The following is a 19477-nucleotide window of genomic DNA, read 5'->3' on the forward strand; positions in this document are numbered from 1 at the left end:
CTAAAAAACCTTCAATAAAAATATTGAAACAAAAATAGGTATATTGTAGTTTAAAATGTTCTGTACTATTCCATTTGTGGATTATATTACAGTCTAAATGATTTGCATAAAAAATAAATAAAATGATCCACAATTGTTTAACCTTTGTGCAACAAAATTATTTGCTACAGTGGTAAACTTTTGCAAAGGTTTGGGCAAAATGGATGCCTTTGAATCTTACACCTTCATTTTCCGGTAGTTAGTTGATAATACCTTATGTCCATTGTTTTCACTGGCTGAAATCCTGAGCGTTCAAGACCTTTTAAAAAGCAGCAATCTTCCAAACAAAAATAAAGGTTGTATGGAAGGAACTGAAAAAATGAGTTTGACATTGAATTTAGTGTTACTAAAACAGAACAACCTTATTTCTTTTCTTCCTTCTCTGATTATGTTTCTTTAACTCTTTGTTGACATCTCTTAGGAACTCCACGTAGTTATTGGATAGAATGCAACAATCAAGCTTTTTTTGATAATAATCTCTATCAGGTATTGCAGATCCACTTTCATTTACACCATTTTTTCTTTTCAGATAGTTTTGAATGTTTTTTCGCTGTGCTTCAATGCTCGACAGAGCCAATGTGATCATTTCCTTATGTGTATATTCATCTGTGTGTTCATTCTTTGTGTCCTTAAAGGCATTGTGGAAGCGATTCAAGTCCCTGTCTATCTCTTTTAGTAGCTTTTCAGTATCCTTTAGATTAGAGATATTCGGTTTTGTAAACCATTCCAGAGTCTGGTTACAGTCTTCCTCAGAAATCCCATGTTCTGTGAACTAAAAATATATAGAAAACATTAACACTACCAAAAAATGTTATCCTGAGATAAATGAATCAATACTGATGGCAGCTTTGAGTAAAAAAAGGGCATTAGTAAGAACTCAATTTCTTCACAGACACAAATCATTTAAACTGCTCTGGAAAATAATAGTTGTATTCTGAACATTATGGCCTAAAGGTGGCTTAGCGATGAGGATAACGGATCTTACTACTGACACTTTGATACATAAAATATGTACATATTTGAAGTGCCTTCACTGTGAACAATACAAATACTAGAGGACATATACAGTTCAATTTATCTCCACTGATAAAAAAAAATACAGTTGATTTGTAGCATTGTCTATAGTTGAACATACAGAGACTGAAATTCAGTGTGAGTGGTCCCCCGCTTGATAGAAGTCAATTACTTAATCGACTTCTGTCAAGGGAATGTGTTGGAAAATTTTTATTGATTATCAGCTGCAGCCACTGATCAATGTATTATGACTGCAGCAGATGCCACAATCAAAATACAATGCCCTAGCAGGGATGATTTCTCCATCTTTGTCACTCCTGTGTAATAGCTGAAAGAAAAACACCAACAGTGTATGGACAGCATAAAAGAGTTATTACATTTTTATTAAGGACAGATTTAATTAAAAAGCAAACAGTAATAAAGGTGAACTCTTGGAAAAGTACCAAAGTGTAATTTCATGAACCCCTTCCCGCCTAAGGGTAAAACAAATTTTAATGCCTAAGCACAATTTTGCAACTTTGATATGTGTTAATAAAACTTTACATAACGTCACAACTACTTTGTGTATTCAGGTGGATTATACCTTGTTTTTTTTTTTTCAGGACAAATTGGGCTTTCTTTTGGTGGTAAATAAAAAATGGGTAGCTCCTGATTTTTTAATTATTATCAAAAGAAAACTGGCCAAAAATATTTTTTTTAAATTTAGCTGTAAATTTCTTGCTATAACCATAATTTACCACCAAAGAACAACCTAAAATATATTCTTCTGGTTCTGACCACCTTTGACCCCCGGCCTTGAGCTTAAAACTAACCCTGGCAAACCTTGATCTTGTTATTTTTTTATTTTTTCTTCATTTTTTCTTTCTTCATTTTTTATTAAAAAATGTTTTACACACGCTCCCAGCACAATAAAAAGATAAGCATACATGTGGCCCCACAGAAAAATACCCACTCCTGTGAGGCCGCATGTATGCGTATGTTTAGCAGGAAGGGGTTGAAGACGCATTGTCATATGTTGATGTGCACTGCCATTCCCATCAATAGGCTTTTTAACGAGTGTTTATCCATCAAAGAATGGACTGGAACTTCTTTGTGGCAACATGTATTAACACACTGCTCAAATGTGAACTAGCACATTACAAGCAATAGCGAACCTATGCATATGCATTAACTTGTTAAAAAAGGAACTATACCCATAACAACTTGATAAAAAACAATGTTCTTTTGCAAGGAACACACATTCCACGTTAATAATTTTGCTACCAAAATTAGTGTGCGCTGTAAATTGCATCCAGAGGCTGTCATTTTGCTGAAGCCTAGAGCCCCTGAGCAGCAATAAATCTTTAGGCTGTCAGCAGATTGACATCTAGTAGCTCTTATTTTTGGCACATGGCCTCAAAATAGAGAGTAACTGAGCATGTGCAGACCAGGATGAGACAGTGTATTACTGAACAGTATAGACACTTATTTTTAATGTTTTCATAACTATACCTGCAAAAGAGGCCAGTCTGAACTGATCTAGCAAGATTTTATTTTCCACGTTAAAATGCACATTTATCTATGGGCCCTTAAACTTTTTTTTTTTTTTATAAATTCCAGTTCATATTTGACTATAGTGGCTCTGAACCAATGCACAGATTGTATTTCATAGGGCACCTCCATACATCAAACTTACTGTATATAAATGTTTTGCCAATTGAAGTCAAAGTAATAGTGTGTTTGTAAAGGACAGAAAATATATTGGCAGCACACGATGGATCTTCAAAATATTGTCCAGATGGTTAATAAAGCGATCACATCACTGCAGAAAAAATGCAACAATTTGAGGCCAGGCCAAAGTCCTTCATTATGCATGTGATAATATGTCACTTGCCTGATGAAGGGGTCCTGCAGAGCTTCAAAGGTTGCATTTTTATGTGATGTGATGGCTTTAATAAACGTTCGGACATTATTTTGAAGATCCATGTGTTGGCGATTAATGTTCTTTTTTTTCCATAATGTTCTGACCTGTGTTGACACTGGTTTCCACCTGGAAGTTGCTACAGGGCCATCTTACTTCAGGCAATTTCTAAGAATGCATGCAATGGGAATTTTCCGAGTATACATTGGTAAGGCACTGACCCACACCCAGCTCCTGTGTCCTCCACAGACAGTACTGAAATACTCTGTCTGGTGTCAAAGGATAGGAGAGGTGGCAACATCACTCCCTACATCATGTGATAGTGCTTGGGTCTACCGATTGGCTGCTACACCCGAGAACTGTCCCAGGAGGAGGTCACAGCAAGGTAGTTTTCTCAGGCTGTGGCAAATACAGGAGCAGAAATGGAGTGCTGGTAAGGTGAGTATAACTGGGGCATGGGTGAATGGGCAAAGGGAAAGTATATCTAAGTTCTGGCTGCAATACCTAAAAATGGTGAAATGTTTATTTAGCACAAATCTTTCATCCGGTAAGCAAATATAATTTTGGTTTATTAAATGATTGTCTGTGGGTTTAAAGGTTTGGTTTCCTTGATTTACATATAATAGTGATTTTTAAGGTCATTCTACAATACAACCTATAACATTGGGTTTTCCACCAAATAAATGATATGTCAAACTCCCTGTCTTGCACACGGTAGTTATCTGCATTATATGGTACTTACAGATGTTTGAAATAGGGTTTCGGCATCAATTAGCATTTCTTGGCTTTTGTTGAAGATCTGTCTCAGAATATATCTTGAATTGTTTGCACTGTCGCCACAGTTAACTGAGATAATGAGTAGCATAGCGACCCCATAAATGAAACCTAAGGATACACAAATAAGCAAAAAATGGACCTTAGTAATGTTTCACTGCATGCATTTATGCTATTTGTATATGGTTCTACTAGTGCTCTATTTCCTGGGGTCAGATTGGCTTCCCCCTGCTCAGAAAGAACACCTCAGAACTTAGTATGAATCAGACTAATATAGTAATTTGAACTGAATATCAATGTCATACTGGTTCCGGGTTCCTGAAAGTGAAGAGTGATGTCAGTATGTGGCCACCATACTTCTTACAGATGCTGCATTGGTATAAGATACACAAGAGAAGGTATGTAAAAAAACTCACACAACAGAAAACAAAGTGATTTCTATGCTATACTTATACTGTGTACTTATACCATACTTATATTGTATTGTTTTATGAATGGCATAATAGTTTGAATGTATAGATGCATTTTAAATTTTAAACAACTAGCAATATTTTAAAGTGTCATTAAACCCGGACTATGAAAAACTCTCATTACATACTATGCAACAGAGTGTGCATACTCACAAGGCCACCAAAGCATTCATCTTGTGTAGAATGAAATATACCTGATTGAGCATATATTCAGCTGACCTTCCCATCTTCTCTGTGTCCCAATTGCAGGTTGAGATTGTGTAGACCAGCTGGTGTCCTCTACTGAGCATGCTTATATTTCAGTTCCCTTCTAAGCTCTTCATTTCCTCCTTTTTCCTATCTACAGACCACATGACTATAGAGTCACATTTGTGGGTGCATAAACAGTGGTAAATGACACTCTACTCTCTCCCCCCATGTCCTTCTATTGCTAAGCACTATAGAGACATGCTGATTGATTAAATTCACTAAGAGACTCACAAAAAAGCTTAGTTTTACTATAAATCAGTATTAGATATGTTAAATGTAATTGCTATTACCTGTAAAGTATAAAAAAAGAGCTTTGGATGCAGATGCCGTCTAAATGAAATGAAAGCTAGTGTCAAATATCTTTGACTATGTCTACATCATATAAATGCCCAAAAAATACATATTTGATGTTCAATAAAGATTTATAGGAAGCTTTAATACAGTTTTATGTTGATAATAATTTAATTTACTAAAAAAATCAATCGAAAAGCAGCGCTAACAGGTATTAAAATAATGTGAATAATGATAAGTGAATCAGTGCATAGTATGACCAATAAATACAAAATTCATATATAATAAAGTGAATATACATAGAAACATAGAAACATAGAAACATAGAATGTGTCGGCAGAAAAGAACCATTTGGCCCATCTAGTCTGCCCAATATATCTGAATCCTATGAATAGTCCCTGGCCCTATCTTATATGAAGGATAGCCTTATGCCTATCCCATGCATGCTTAAACTCCTTCACTGTATTTGCAGCTACCACTTCTGCAGGAAGGTTATTCCATGCATCTACTACTCTCTCAGTAAAGTAATACTTCCTCATATTACTTTTAAACCTTTGCCCCTCTAATTTAAAACTGTGTCCTCTTGTGGTAGTTTTTCTTCTTTTAAATATGCTCTCCTCCTTTACCGAGTTGATTCCCTTTATGTATTTAAAAGTTTCTATCATATCCCCTCTGTCTCTTCTTTCTTCCAAGCTATACATGTTAAGGTCCTTTAACCTTTCCGGGTAAGTTTTTTCCTGCAATCCATGTACTAGTTTAGTAGCTCTTCTCTAAACTCTCTCTAGAGTATCCATATCCTTCTGGAGATATGGCCTCCAGTACTGCGCACAATTGCATAAAGTGCAATCATATAATGTCCATAGTGCAAACAATGCAAATAGTGCAAAAAAAAGTTAAGGTGCAGTCCAAAATGAATGGTTCCCTTGACTGGAACTAAAGTGTGCTGGAAAGGTGCTCAAAGTAATCCACATAGGTGCCAAAGTGCTTTCAGGAAGAAACCCCTATGGGGATGCACTCACCAGACCTGGGATAAAAACAAGCCTTAACCACTTAAGCCCCGGAAGATTTTACCCCCATTCCGACCAGGGGGTATTTTGCGATTCGGCACTGCGTGACTTTAACGGAGAATTGCGCGGTCGTGCGACGCTGTACCTAAACGAATTTGGCGTCCTTTTTTTCCCACAAACAGAGCTTTCTTTTGGCGGTATTTGATCACCTGTGCGATTTTTTGATCACGCGCTATAAACAAAAAAAGAGCGTCCATTTTGCAAAAATAGCAATATTTTTCCCTTTTTTTTATATGAAATTCCCCCAAAAAAAAATGTAAAAATCAAAATTTTTTAAAATTTTCGGCCAATTTGTTTTATGCTACCTATGTTTGGTAAAAAAAATCGCAAAAAGCGTATTTTGATTGGTTTGCGCAAAAGTTATTGCGTTTACTAACTAAGGGAAAGATTTTTGTCATTTTTGTTGTTTTTTTTTTTTAACGCGTAATGGCGGCGATCTGCGATTTTTTTTGCGGTACTGCGACATTGCGGCGGACAGATCGGACCCTTGACTGACATTTTTGACACTTTTGGGGTTACCAGTGACATTTCTACAGTAATCAGTGCTATACATATGCACTGTTACTGTAAAAATACACTGGTAGTGAAGGGGTTAACTTTATTTGAGAGGGAGGGGCTGTGTGTGTCCCTAGGGGCGTGATTGTAACTGTGATTGGCTGGGGCTTCAGCTGTATGCAGAGTGATCAACGGATCTACATAGTAGATCCATGTGATCAGCTCTCATACAGCGAGGAGAATGACAGGCAGCTTGTTTACACAAGCTGCCTGACTTTCTCCCTCTCCCCCGCCGATCGCAGAGTGGCCGGCGGACATCGGGTCCACCGGTCACACGCGCGGGGGGGTCCGTGACCACTCGGGAGCGGGAGCGCGCCTCCGGGGGCGCGCGCTCGCTCCCTAGACCCTCACAAGCTAGTGACGTAGCCCTACGTCACTTTGCCTGTGAGGGGCTGACCGCCGACGTAGATAGTCGTGCGGCGGTCGGCAAGTGGTTAAGCTGAGACAATATCCCCTGGATGGATGGATCCAGCACAGCCTCCAAAATATTCCTGTATCAGCTCCTCTCCGCTTTCTCCTCAGCCATGTATTAAGGTCTGGTGAGTGCAACCCCATAGGGGTTTCTTCCTGAGAGCACTTTGGCACCTATGTGGATTACTTTGAGCACCTTTCCAGCACTTTAGTTCCAGTCAAGGGAACCATTCATTTTGGACTGCACCTTAACTTAAAAAAATGTTTTTGCACTATTTGCATTGTTTGCACTATGGACATTATATGATTGCACTTTATGTATATGCACTTTATTATATATGAATTTTGTATTTATTGGTCATACTATGCACTGATTCACTTATCATTATTCACATTATTTTAATACCTGTTAGCACTGCTTTTAGATTGATTTTTTTAGTGATTCTTGGTTTTTACCTAAGTGAGTAGCAGCTTCAGGAGACATAAATTTATTTATATTTATATATGTTCACTTAGCGCGGGTTTTAACACTTTTTAGTTTCACACAATAATTTAAATTGAATTGATTTTCTGAGACTGTTTTTTTAGTCATATGACTGGCACAACACCAATCAGGGCTGGCCAGACACAGACTCATACATTAGCAGAGTAATAGAAGCCCCTCCAAAGGATCTTTCCATGCAGATGCCAAAGAACAGGGAAAGATCACGTGACCACATAACAATGCTGCAGGAATAAGGTACTTAGAGGATTAAAAAAAATACAGTGGCTTTGTATATATGATTTATGTGAATGAATTATGGCAATTAATATTTCTTTGATTAGTATCACTTCAAGCAAAACAATCACCTTACTTTGATCTACTTCTCTAAGGAATTTAAACCCTTCTATAAAGCAGAAAAAAAACAGATAACTTTAGGTCTGTGTCACTATACACTGGGCACTATGTATACACTCCCTCATTTCAACTTTGATAGACCCCCTTCTTAAGCAAAAAAAAAACATAAAAGCAAACTATCAGTACGACAGTTGTTGTAGATCATGGCCATCTTCACTTTAAACACAGCAACAGAATCTAGCAAATTACTTTTACCATAGTTTAGGGATATATTAGTGTGGTAATGTACCATGGGTGAGTATAGAACATTGACATAGATAAAGTATAAACTAGTGTACCTAGGGAGATCCAAAAGTTCAGTGATTTATGTTAGATAACCAGTCACTACACACGGAGTGATGTAATCACATTTTCAGGAAACCCTAGAAAAGTGATCTGATTATTACAGTTGGTCAAAAGGTCACTTTTGTTTTTTACTGCATGTTATTTCCACAGGGCTTTCCTATCTTTCAAGACCCTACCAAATCTACATTTCATCTTTATCCAGTAAATACCAGGAAATATTTCAACATCAAATTGCTCCATACAGGTTATTACAGAAATTATACATTCAGATATTTTAGTTATTAACCTCCCTGGCGGTATGATTGTTTCGGATTTTAGGTGCTGAAAGCGGTACCATTATTTTGAATGTAATTCTTAAGGAGGAGCAGCCCAAACCTACTATTTATATATGATTTTTTTTTTACTGTGCGTTCTTCTTTATAACATCTCAAATATGATAAAGTTTGAAACACAAAATCATAAATTATAATATAATAAATAACTATAAATAAGTTAAAGTATGTATGTATGTATGTGTGTATATATATATATAAAAGTAGAGTAAAACTTCAGGAAAGGGAACTGGGGGGCAAACTAATGTCAATTTATTTTATTTTGTATTGTAATCAGTGTGTTTGTGTGTATAACTTTTTGAATTTGCCGCCGGTTCCACCCCCCTGCGAGCGTCACGTCGCAGGAGACGGAAGCCGGGGCTCACAAGCATCGGGCGGAAGATCCGGCCGCCGCACACTGCCGGGATACATCGCTGGATCCCGGGGATAAGGTAAGTAACCCCTCTTTCAGGATCCAGCGATGCTCCTGGTGGTACCCCGAGTGCGGCTCGGGGTTACCGCTAATTGCACTGAAATGTAACCCCGAGCCACACTCGGGAATACCGCTAAGGAGGTTAAAGTCCATTCATTTTTGATTTAATCTTTCTATACTATTAAGGTATTACTTTATGCGGTTTGAGACAATATTAATGCCACCAGAGTTTAGCCGTAAAATTAGATAGGTGGAGTGGGACAAGTGCATAACTATATCCATTGCAGACCATACAAATGGATGCAGAAACATGGTTAAGCTCAACACTCTCCAGGTTTAGAGGGATTTATATTAATAGCAGTAGTAATAAACACATACATTCTGATAAAATAAATGCACGTATTGTATAAAAAAAAACCTTTAAATAAATCCATCCCTAATCCAATTACTTTGTAGATGCCAATTAGACAGACAGGGATGCCCCTAAATCTAATTAATCTGGGGTCACTGGACAAATGCCCATTACATTGTTAGCAAATAGAAAGAATGCCCATTCCATTTGTGGAAAGTTGGATGAATGCTCCCTTACATTGGTAGTCACAATGCTACCCTTACATGCATTTTAAAATATCCTTGGTGTTATGCAGCTAGTTCTGCCAGGGGGCACTGGCCTGGTACTATGCAGCCACCATCCAATGGAAGGTCAATTAGCCACAGCTCAAGGAACCCTTAGCAATCACTGGAGGAACCCTAGTTGAGAATGACTGCACTAAATCACTTTACTGTTGGCTAAATAGAAAACATCATTCAAAAGATAGAATAAGGAAGGCAAAGCTTTAACCACATTGTACATCCACATCACTGAGAAATAGAAAACAGAACTTCATATGTAGCAGTGGATAAACCACAATGTATCTCAAAAGGGTTTTTCAGAGGAAAGAAAGAAAACTCTTTCAGATAAACCACCAAGGAAGTTTGGCTAAAAAAAAAAAAAAAAGGAAGTGTAGGTAAGCAACAGCTAAATAAAACCTCAGAGATGTTTTTAGTGTCACTTGCCTTAAATTAATCTAGTCATCTTACTATCAGAAAAGCCATTGCTGTTGGCTATGTTTTCATTTAATAGGATTTATAGCTCCAGTTTCGTAGCTTTTAGATTATTGACTAAGACATAAGTAATGTCATCCTGTTGCATCAAATCGAGTGGTCATACGTCACTTTGTGTGATCATGTGTTATGATAAAAAGGTTGTGAAAGTGTAACCAAGCAAAGGAAATGACCAAAATTGGCAGTGCTTGTTACATTCATCATGTAAATATAGACTTTCTATATGTGTTATCTCTTTTATATATATACCTTCTAATATCACGTTGACTGAATATCAAGAATATGCAAAGTTTTTACAGTGCCGTAGTTAATCTTTATTCATTCTAAGATGCATTTTTTTCAGTTTGCTACTACCCTGCTATCTGAAGGTTACTTTAGATTTTGAATAGGAAGTGGCAGCTTGTGAATAGGGGGCGCAGGGGCGCAGGGGCGCCCCCCCCCCCCAGGATAGTCATACCAAATTCACTATAAAAAAAAAAAGTGTTCCCTTAAGTGTGTGTGGGGCGCCGGACACACTGCTGTCTATGGAAAGGGAAGGGGTTTTGCCAGCACGTGTTTGTGTCTGGGGAAGCTTATTGACCACCTTAGAGTTGTCCTCGGGGCGCAGAGCAATGCACCTCAAGCACTCCCACTGTACCATTGGCTTCCTGTGATTGGTCCAGGACATCCAGGGCAGTGCTTTGGGCGTCACTGTCTAATTCCCGCGGTGGGAGCCGAACGTAGAGCCTGCCTGAGCCTCACTGCATGTGGACATCGCTCTATTGGCTCTCTGCAGTGCACTGTGCTATTGTGCACTGGAGACTATGGCTACCGTACAGACAGCGCTGCGCTACGCCTAAGTGGACAGCCTTAATAGTCCGAGGAAGCCCTCAGCTCATCAGCCCAGGCCCCAGTCGGTCCCAGACTTCTTGGACTCTGTTGCTGACTTGCTGTTGCCTGAAACAGAAAAGGTGAGTGGAAGCAAGGAAAGGGATCATGTAATGGGCAGACTGGAAGGGGTTAAATAAGCAGGTGACTTTTTTTTTTTTTGGGGGGGGGGGGGGCATCTAAGTAAGAAGAACTAGGCTGAAGTCCATCCATACATCCATACATCCTAGTTTATCTGGTATGCTTGCATTGGGCAATTCTTGTACTAATGGGGAATATCTGAGAATATATTGCATGGGACAATTCCTGTACTAATAGGTAATACATGAATATATTGCATGGGGCAATTCCTGTACTAATGGTCCATTAGCATTGGAATTGCCCCATGCTATATATTCATATGTTTCCCATTAGCACAGGAATTGCCCCATGCAATATATTCAGATATCCTCCATTACTAATGGGGAATATCTGAATATATTGCTTGGGGCAATTCCTGTATTAATAAGTAATATATGAATATATAGCATGTGGTGGCAATTCCTGTACTAATGGGGAATGTCTGAATATATTGCATGGGACAATTCCTGTACTAATAGGTAATATATGAATATATTGCATGGGGCAATTCCTGTACTAATAGGTAATATATGAATATATAGCATGGGACAATTCCTGTACCAAAAGGGAATGTCTGAATATATTGCATGGGAAAATTCCTGTGCTAATATGTAATATATGAATATATAGCATGGGGCAAAATATGGATTATTTCAAGGGGTGACTAATGACTATGAATACTTTTTCAAGGCACCGTGCCTTGATTACTGAAGGCCCCTTTCACTTGTGTGACCTCAAATTTTCTGCCGCGTTTTTTGCCACAAAGCAATGCCTATTACATTTTTCTGTTTTCGCCACCCCCCCCCCCCCAAAAAAAAATTTGGAGCACCAGCCGCCACTGTGAATAGGTATGGGCTGGTAAGCTTTATATATCAATCTTGTTTGAGTTCAAACTGAGGTTCCACTTTGACCTTCTTCAGGTTAGAGATTGCCATTTTATTTGCATTGTGTAGTACTTTAACATACAGTATTTTGGCTGTACGGCTGTGAATATAAATTTCGTTTTGGGGATGTTGCAACTGCAAGCACTGATTCTTTCCTATGTACCCCTACTATAGATCTTGTGAGATCATAATGTCTATCTCGGGGAATGCATGCAAAAGTATCAATCCACTTATATCTTAATGCCTAACAAAAGCTTTATTGCACACTTATGTATGAAACCATTGGTATCACTAAATTCAGCATACAGTAGTATGCAAACATAAACTAGATCTACTGACTTTAATTTACTAAAGTATGGTTTATCATAAGCAACTACCATTTTTATTTAAAAAAAACTAGCGTTTTCGCCCTTTTAAGCCTTGGTTGCATATTAGCAGTGATGATCTACTGCATCCTTTCGCTGCCATTTCCTGTCTACATGCAACTGCTGCATGCTACTTCTCAGGGTCGGTTTCCTGACACTAACAGCAGTGGACCATATCTGTGTAATGTGCCGCATCATAGTAGTTTCCTAAGGGAGAACCTGTGAAAAGGTGATAGGGACAGAGCAGTGTTACCCACCCTATAACAAGAAGTGCTTGAACCTTCCTGGCCCTCCTGGTAGGATCACCAGGTATAACTTAAATGAAAGCAAAAGATTAGAATTATTGAAATTGACTTCTGAAATCACTTTAATTTGAAAACTAACATGAGATTTTAGTGATTGGGTTTACATATACTGTAAGTTAGTTGCATGTCATGAAGAATTACAACAGTCTGAAAGTTTTTGGCAGCCTTTGGACTCTGGGTAACCCATCAATGTACCTTTTTTCAATATAGCACCAATAGTAGGTAGGTAGGTTTACGATAGTGTAACAGGTACTGTCTCTGCAGGTTTGATTGCAGGTCGAAGCAGGGCCGCTGATAGGGGGGGACCACCAGCCCTCTTGTAGGGGGCCCGAGCACACAGGGGGGCCCACACAGAGAGGGGGATTAGTGATGGACAACAAATACAGAAATCTTCCTCCAGCACCTGAATCTGATCTGTCCCTCTCCCTGCTATCAGATTTTATCTGTTGAGAAAGAGACAGTTGTCCCTCACTAATCCTCCTCCCTTGTGTGGGCCCCCCTCCCAGCACTTGTCTCTGCTCAGGAGTTTATTTGTAAATTGTAACTTTGTTTCTCTCTCTCTCTGTCTCTCTGATCACTGAGCTCCAACTGCCCAGCCCGTATATTTTTCTCATCTTTTTTATTTAACATAGTTTTTTTTTTTTTTTTAGATTTAGCAGGAATTATGCAAGTTATGTTATATTTGTGTCTGCTAAAATAGTGATTTTGTTGTAATTTTAGCTAAATATATCTTTAATATTTTCTTGAGGGGGCCCTGCCAGGTAGTCTGTACGGGGCCCCGCGATTTCTAGCAGCAGCCCTGGGTCGAAGTATAGTAACCAGGAGTGCTTATTTCTATTGCAGGCCAAGATCACAAAGACCAGAAAATAACATGGTGTATATACTAATTGATACATCGCAGCATATTTTCTGCCCACTCAAAAATGGTTTTAAATCTGCAAATGCTACTACATCTAAAATATGTAAGGTTTTAATGAAATTAAGCAAACTGTTTCATAGCTCAGAGTCTTGGGACTGAGGGAAAACACCTTGTGACTCAGTGAAATCAGCCGTGCAACTTGATTTAAATAGTTCTTTAAAATTCCGAGAAGCATTATATCTTTTTTTCTTTTGCAAACCAAAAAATAATCCTTGAACATGCTAAATTGTTGCCAACTCCTAAAGTTATTGTAAAGGATAAACTTTTTTTTACATCAATGCATTCTCTGCATTAGGGCAAAAAACCTTTTAGGTGCAGCGCCCCCCTAAATACTTACCTGATCCTGATCTTGGTCTAGGCTGTGCCTAAAAGCAGCAATGCTGCTCTCTCTCCCCCATCACTGGACTCAGTGAGAGCAGCAGGAACCATTGGCTCCTGCAGCTGTCAATTAAATCCAGTGACGAGAGAGCAGGGGGCAGGGCCAAGTCACACTGTGTTTGTCAATAAACGCACACAGTGCAGCTCAGGATCAAGCCTGCAGATTGCTAGGGGTTACTTAAAGACCGAAGAAGCCAGGAGTACCAGCAGGGGACCACAGAAGGGGTGGATTGGGGCTTCTCTGTGCAAAACTATTGAAAAGAGCAGGTAAGTATACCATGTTTGTTGTTTAAAGAAAAAATTATCCTTTATAATCAGTTTAAGACAGTTATATACAATTGTTTTTCATTTTTAAAGCTAATAAAACTAGAGCAGGCATATATAATGCAGCACCACTACCTTTCTATCACATTGCAATCTCAATCTTGTGCATAACATGCATACTGTAAAAAATATAGGGATAGTTACAGTGTAGCTGAGGATTTAATATTGTACACAACAGACAATGTAATTATACATATGTAGAATACTGAGTTAGAGCAAAAAAAGAACATACCTGGTATTATTTTAGACCTAAATTCTCCAACCATTCTAAGTGTGGTACGACCGTCCGCTTACTCTGGAGTGTGTGGTTATAAGTGTTTCAAAAAGAAGAAGTCGTCTTTTATGTTGTATGCAGTTGCTTCCTATATGCTCATGGAAAATACACATTAACAATACGCCGCATAAAAGCTTCCACAAAATAGCTTCCACCCCGGTATATCATCGTTCCTAGAGGTTACTCTCGTTTCACAAATTTGTGTACAGTGCCACAAAATACTGTAATATCTCACTTTGACTTTATTTTCATTCTGACTTTACAAAGACACTTATGTGTCACCTTTTCATGGTGTTCAAAAATTACACAAATTTTTCTAAAACCACTGGTATAATCTCTACACCAGAGGTAGGCAACTCTGGAGAAGTGGAGATTTACCTGAACAACATGAAAGGGATCAAAGATTCAAAAGAAAAGGGGCGCACTGACCTAGTGCATCACCACTAAAACCATTTATTAAAATGTTAAAAAGTGTACAGTATACTCACAAGGCAGGTGTGATAATACACACATCAACATAGTACATAAAATCTCCAAGGTAGCCAAGGTCCCACACGAAGCTGAATGGCATGCAGTGTGCCGTATGGGGCTGCTATGGCTGGGCTGACACGTTTCAGGGGCGAACCCCCTTCCTCAGAGCCAGAAAAGTTGCTGCCGCAATGGCAATGAAAGGGTGTGACTTTTTTTAAGGAGGTGTTTTACCAATGCCCATTAAAAAAATAACAAAGAAGTCAGTAGTAAGTAAGTAAGCAAAGTGCAAAGGTCGCTAGTAAGTAACGCAGTGTTCAAAGGTGAGTAGAGTTCACAAGTCAGAAGTATGTAACGTAGAGTGCAGCGGTTAGTAGTATATAATGCAGGAGTCAGTAGCATGAATGGAATATAAATTAGTAAAGCAAAGTGATTATTTGGGCAGTTACCATATGAAAGGGAGTCTTTCTCCTTTCTTTCTCGTCCCCCCACTTCTGTTTGACTCAGCATCTGTAGCTATTGGGACCATGAGAGCGCACACTGTGGGAGGTCTCCAGCCATTTTTGTGTGTGCTCCCATGTCTCCCAGTGATGACAGGATTGGGTGAGCTTTAAAGTGATTGTAAAGTGGATTTTTTTTTTAATAAAAACAACAAACAGGCTTATTTGTACCTGCCCTGTGCAATGGAAATGCACAGAGTGGCCCTGAACCTCCTCTTTCAGGGTCCCACACTGCCACTCTTAGTTCCTCCTCATGTCGCTGTGCCACTTTTGGAAGCCCCTTACTATGATGGCGAGCCAAGCTGTATGCATCTTTAGACACACAGAGCGCAGCTTGGCCCTCTCCCCCTGCTCCCTCCTCACAGGATTTAATTGACAGCAGCAGGAGCCAATGACTCCCACTGCTGCCTCTGTCCTGTGAATGCAGAGGGAGAGAGTGGCTACAGAGGGGCACAGCGCTGGATCACCTGATGACTCAGGTAAGTATTTTGGGGGGGGGGCAAATGCTGGGAAATTTTTTAGCTTAATGCAGGGAATGCATTAAGGAAAAAATTGCTAGCTATTAGAACTACTTTAATTAAAGGAAGGATCCTTGCTTCTTAAAATTGTTTCTGACGTAACAGATTTAAACATTCTCTATATATGTAACCTAATAATAAGTGTAGTGCTGCAAGGAAGGGGAATGATAATAGTTCCGCCGGTACACCATCCAGGAGTGTATAGCATACATAGAAAAATGGCCACACTTCCAATCTAGTCTGTGTGATTAATGTGTGTGAGATTGCCTCAGCCTTGCACCACTCCACAAGCCATGCCCTCTGACATGTTTCACCACACCCACTGGGGCTTATTCATAGTCATACTTCTATGACAAAGCCCCGGTAGGAGGGGCGAAACACATCAAAGGGCGTGGTTTGTGAAGTGGTGCAAGGCTGAGGCAATCTCTCACATGTTAAGTACACGGACTAAACTGGGACTGCAACAATTTTTCTAGCTCTCTATATATGTGTGTCTACTCTAACTCCTGAAAAAGATTTATATTGAAATGTGTCTGGTCAACCTACATAGAATTATCTGTCTACTGCAACAGGAACCAACTTGTTATGGGAATGGGAGTAAGATAGGTGATATCTATGTCTAGATGAGTATTATAATACACATATTATATCAGCCATTGATCAATTAACTCTTAAGGTTTTTATTGATTTTGTAAAAAAAAAAAATGTTTTATATACTATGAATCATATTTTGTGCCCTAAAAGTCTCAAACACAATTGTTCTTGGATTTCAGCTGATTCCTGTTACTTAAGACACTGGGCCCCACAGTGGGATCTTGGAAAAGCTACGGATTCCCAATCTTACAAGAAGACACTACAGACCTGCACAGGAGTGCATTCCCATGGGATTTGGAATCCTCAGCTTTTCAGTATCCCCTGACACTGGATGTAAGGTAGGTAACTTGTATGCTTTTATTTAAGTTTTCTTTATTACTTTATTCTGGCATAATGTAATCTTGGGTGGGGGGGGGGGGGGGCTCACATAAGAAGACATTTTATGTTAGTGCAAGGTCTGGTGTACAGTGAGCTTGTGGATGGCTGGTGACAATCAAGTAGTTCTTTTTGTTTCATTCTTCTCTTTTTAAATCATAAATCCTGCGGTCTTCAAGGCTATAGGAGAGTAGGCTGGGTGTCATTCAGCCTGGAAGAGTACCAGCTCACGATCACAAAGTGGTGGGTCTTCGTGGAACATCATCAGCAATAGGGTAAGTATTGCAGGGGGTGCTGCATTTTTTAATTTAACCTTTGCAGGGCTTTTATTATTTTGAAATGTATTCATAAGCTGAAGTTAGGCTTCAAGAAACAGTAAATTAACTGATAAACAAGCCCTCACTGACTTATGTTGCTGCAGGCAGCGTGGAGCAATTTACCTCAATGTTCAGAACAGAGGCACTGAAGTCTTTCAACTCCTTCTCTCAGGCAGGTGAGTATATGTTTATTTACACAAATGATTGCCATAAAGATTGGTGAACTGGATAAATAATGAATAATATATTGAAAACTGCATGATGCAAACCATAAAATGTCCATTAGTTTGGAAATTTGCAAAAGGTGACTTAAAGCGGAGTTTCCGGACACGAAAAAGTTTTTTCAATAAAAATACCCCCGGGACAGTCAGGGCTAGTACATTCCACAAGGGATAGCCTCTGTACTGTCCCAGGTTGCACTTACCTTTTAGAAGAAATACTTACCTTGAAAATTTCTTCTCCAGCGCTGCCATCTCGGATGTGGGCAGCTGAAGCCAGCGCGTCCTCTTCTGCGTCCTCTTCCGTGTCCTCTTCTCCCAGAATGCGCCTGCACCGGCCCCGCTCGTCACTTCCGGAAGTGACGAGCGGGGCCGGTGCAGGCGCATTGATTCCTGGGAGCGATGACGTTCAGCTCCCAGGAATCAATGCAAAGAGGAAGTGACGGCGCGAGCCGCAGCCGCAGAGGGAGGAAGTGGAAGAAAGGTGAATATATTTTTCTTCAATAACAAAGTAAGTAAACAAAAAAAAAAATCATAACTATCCATTTCTTTTTCAGGTGACCAAAAGCAAGCGGATGGCCCAAAATCTATTATGTCGATTTTGTGGCCGGAACTCCGCTTTAAGGCTAATGCCTTCACAATCAGACCTGTAAAGAAAAAATAGGGATGTCATGTATTATGATTGTGAGTAAAGAACAGTTATGTGCTAGAACCGGTGTTCAGAATAAGTGGGAATGTCCAAGAATGCTAGTGACACATAGAACCTCAAGGGCATCATTCAACTATGAAAATAGTCGGCAGAAAGAAGAACTGTAACTCTGATTGTTATAGAGGGGTCTACTCAAGCATAGCATAATAGTAATGACTAATAAGCTAGGCGTGAGGATCAGCATTTGTAGTGCTCTTCATCATGTGACACATGACATCACTGGCAGAGACACTTTTAGCACCCTATTTTTTGTAGCAGGGTATAGTTACCACCAGAACAAAAGTCTTGCACCACTGGTTAAACTATAGCAACCCACCAAATTTAACATGATTAGAGTAATCAATTTAATGAAAGCTGAGTTATGGATTTTAGGGTTACAACTTACAACCCTTTATGTATTTTTATTTATTATAAGACATTAGAGCTATACTGGGATATTTACCATCTTGCCCATCCTTTTGAGACTTGTACTGTAAACATGTTCAAAAGAATACACATTTACAAAAACCAACCACATTTTATTTTCCTTATGTCTTTAAGTGAAAGTTCTGGCAACCAGACAAAACTAAGTGCATTGTCCTTTTTGAACCTTCTTTGGGGGTTGCTGCTTGCTATTCTCTAACTTTCTCTGTCAAACTGCCTTTGAACAAGAGTAAAAAAATAAGCATGTGAAACTGACTCATCATTGAGTAGCAGATGCTTTTACACATTGGCATTTTTGCTGTAGTTAAATGACCGGGAAGCTGCACATAAAAAAAGATCTGCATGAAAAAAAAAATCAGAAGAAATGTACCACAGTGCATGGGCATTGCACTCAAAAATGCAGGGACACTTGTAGTGCAGTCTTTGTGTCCCAGCGCTCAGTATAGGGAGCGTTGATTTGTAAAGAGTCCCTCTGTTGTAGTAAAGTCCAGCTGTTTCATGCAGCATGTCTCTGATGGTCCCCTTTAGCATGACTTCAGTCTCCAACCACTCCACTGGGACAATCTCTTCCTCTAGTAAGTTTCAATCTGTGACAGTTTTCTGTAGCATTCTGTATAATAAATATTACATACTTGCGGCCCTTTGAAGACATTAGGGGCCACATTTGAGGCCCCCTTTACTTTGCAATTGACAACCACTGTGATAAATTTACATTATAATATAGAAAATCTGCGTTAAAATTCACAGATAAAAATCCACAAAAATATATGATGTGTAAAATCCAATAGTGATCAAAAATAAATAATTTGATGTGTGCAAAAAACTCTTCAATATAAATCTCATAATAAAAACATACACTAAATGTGAATAATTTTACTGCAAGTTTTTATTATGTGATTTTTATTGAAGAGTTTTTTTGTACACATCAAATTATTTATTTATTTATTTATTTATTATTACTATTGGATTTTACACATCATATATATTTTTGTGGATTTTTATCTGTGTATTTTAGCGGCGATTTTCCATATTATAATGTACTTTTATTGTAAGTGGTGAAAAACTGGCTGCTATCACTCTGATTCACACAGTGATTCACTATTTATTCACTATTTATT

General features: G+C 38.9%; 1 protein-coding gene across 1 annotated transcript; it reads right to left on the bottom strand.

Moving 5' to 3' along the window:
• Window positions 1-385: 385 nt before the first annotated feature.
• Window positions 386-14261, bottom strand: LOC309545078 (uncharacterized protein; the record flags this gene model as incomplete). Its single annotated transcript, XM_082244210.1, has 3 exons — window positions 14196-14261; window positions 3696-3838; window positions 386-811 (listed from the first exon to the last, which is right to left on the bottom strand). Exons 1-3 carry the CDS (start codon window positions 14227-14229, stop codon window positions 386-388), a joined length of 603 nt encoding a protein of 200 aa, XP_082100336.1. The 5' UTR covers window positions 14230-14261.
• Window positions 14262-19477: the final 5216 nt, after the last annotated feature.

The sequence above is a fragment of the Pelophylax lessonae genome, assembly GCF_965119305.1.
Source record: "Pelophylax lessonae genome assembly, chromosome: 1".
NCBI classification, from domain to species: Eukaryota; Metazoa; Chordata; class Amphibia; order Anura; family Ranidae; genus Pelophylax; species Pelophylax lessonae.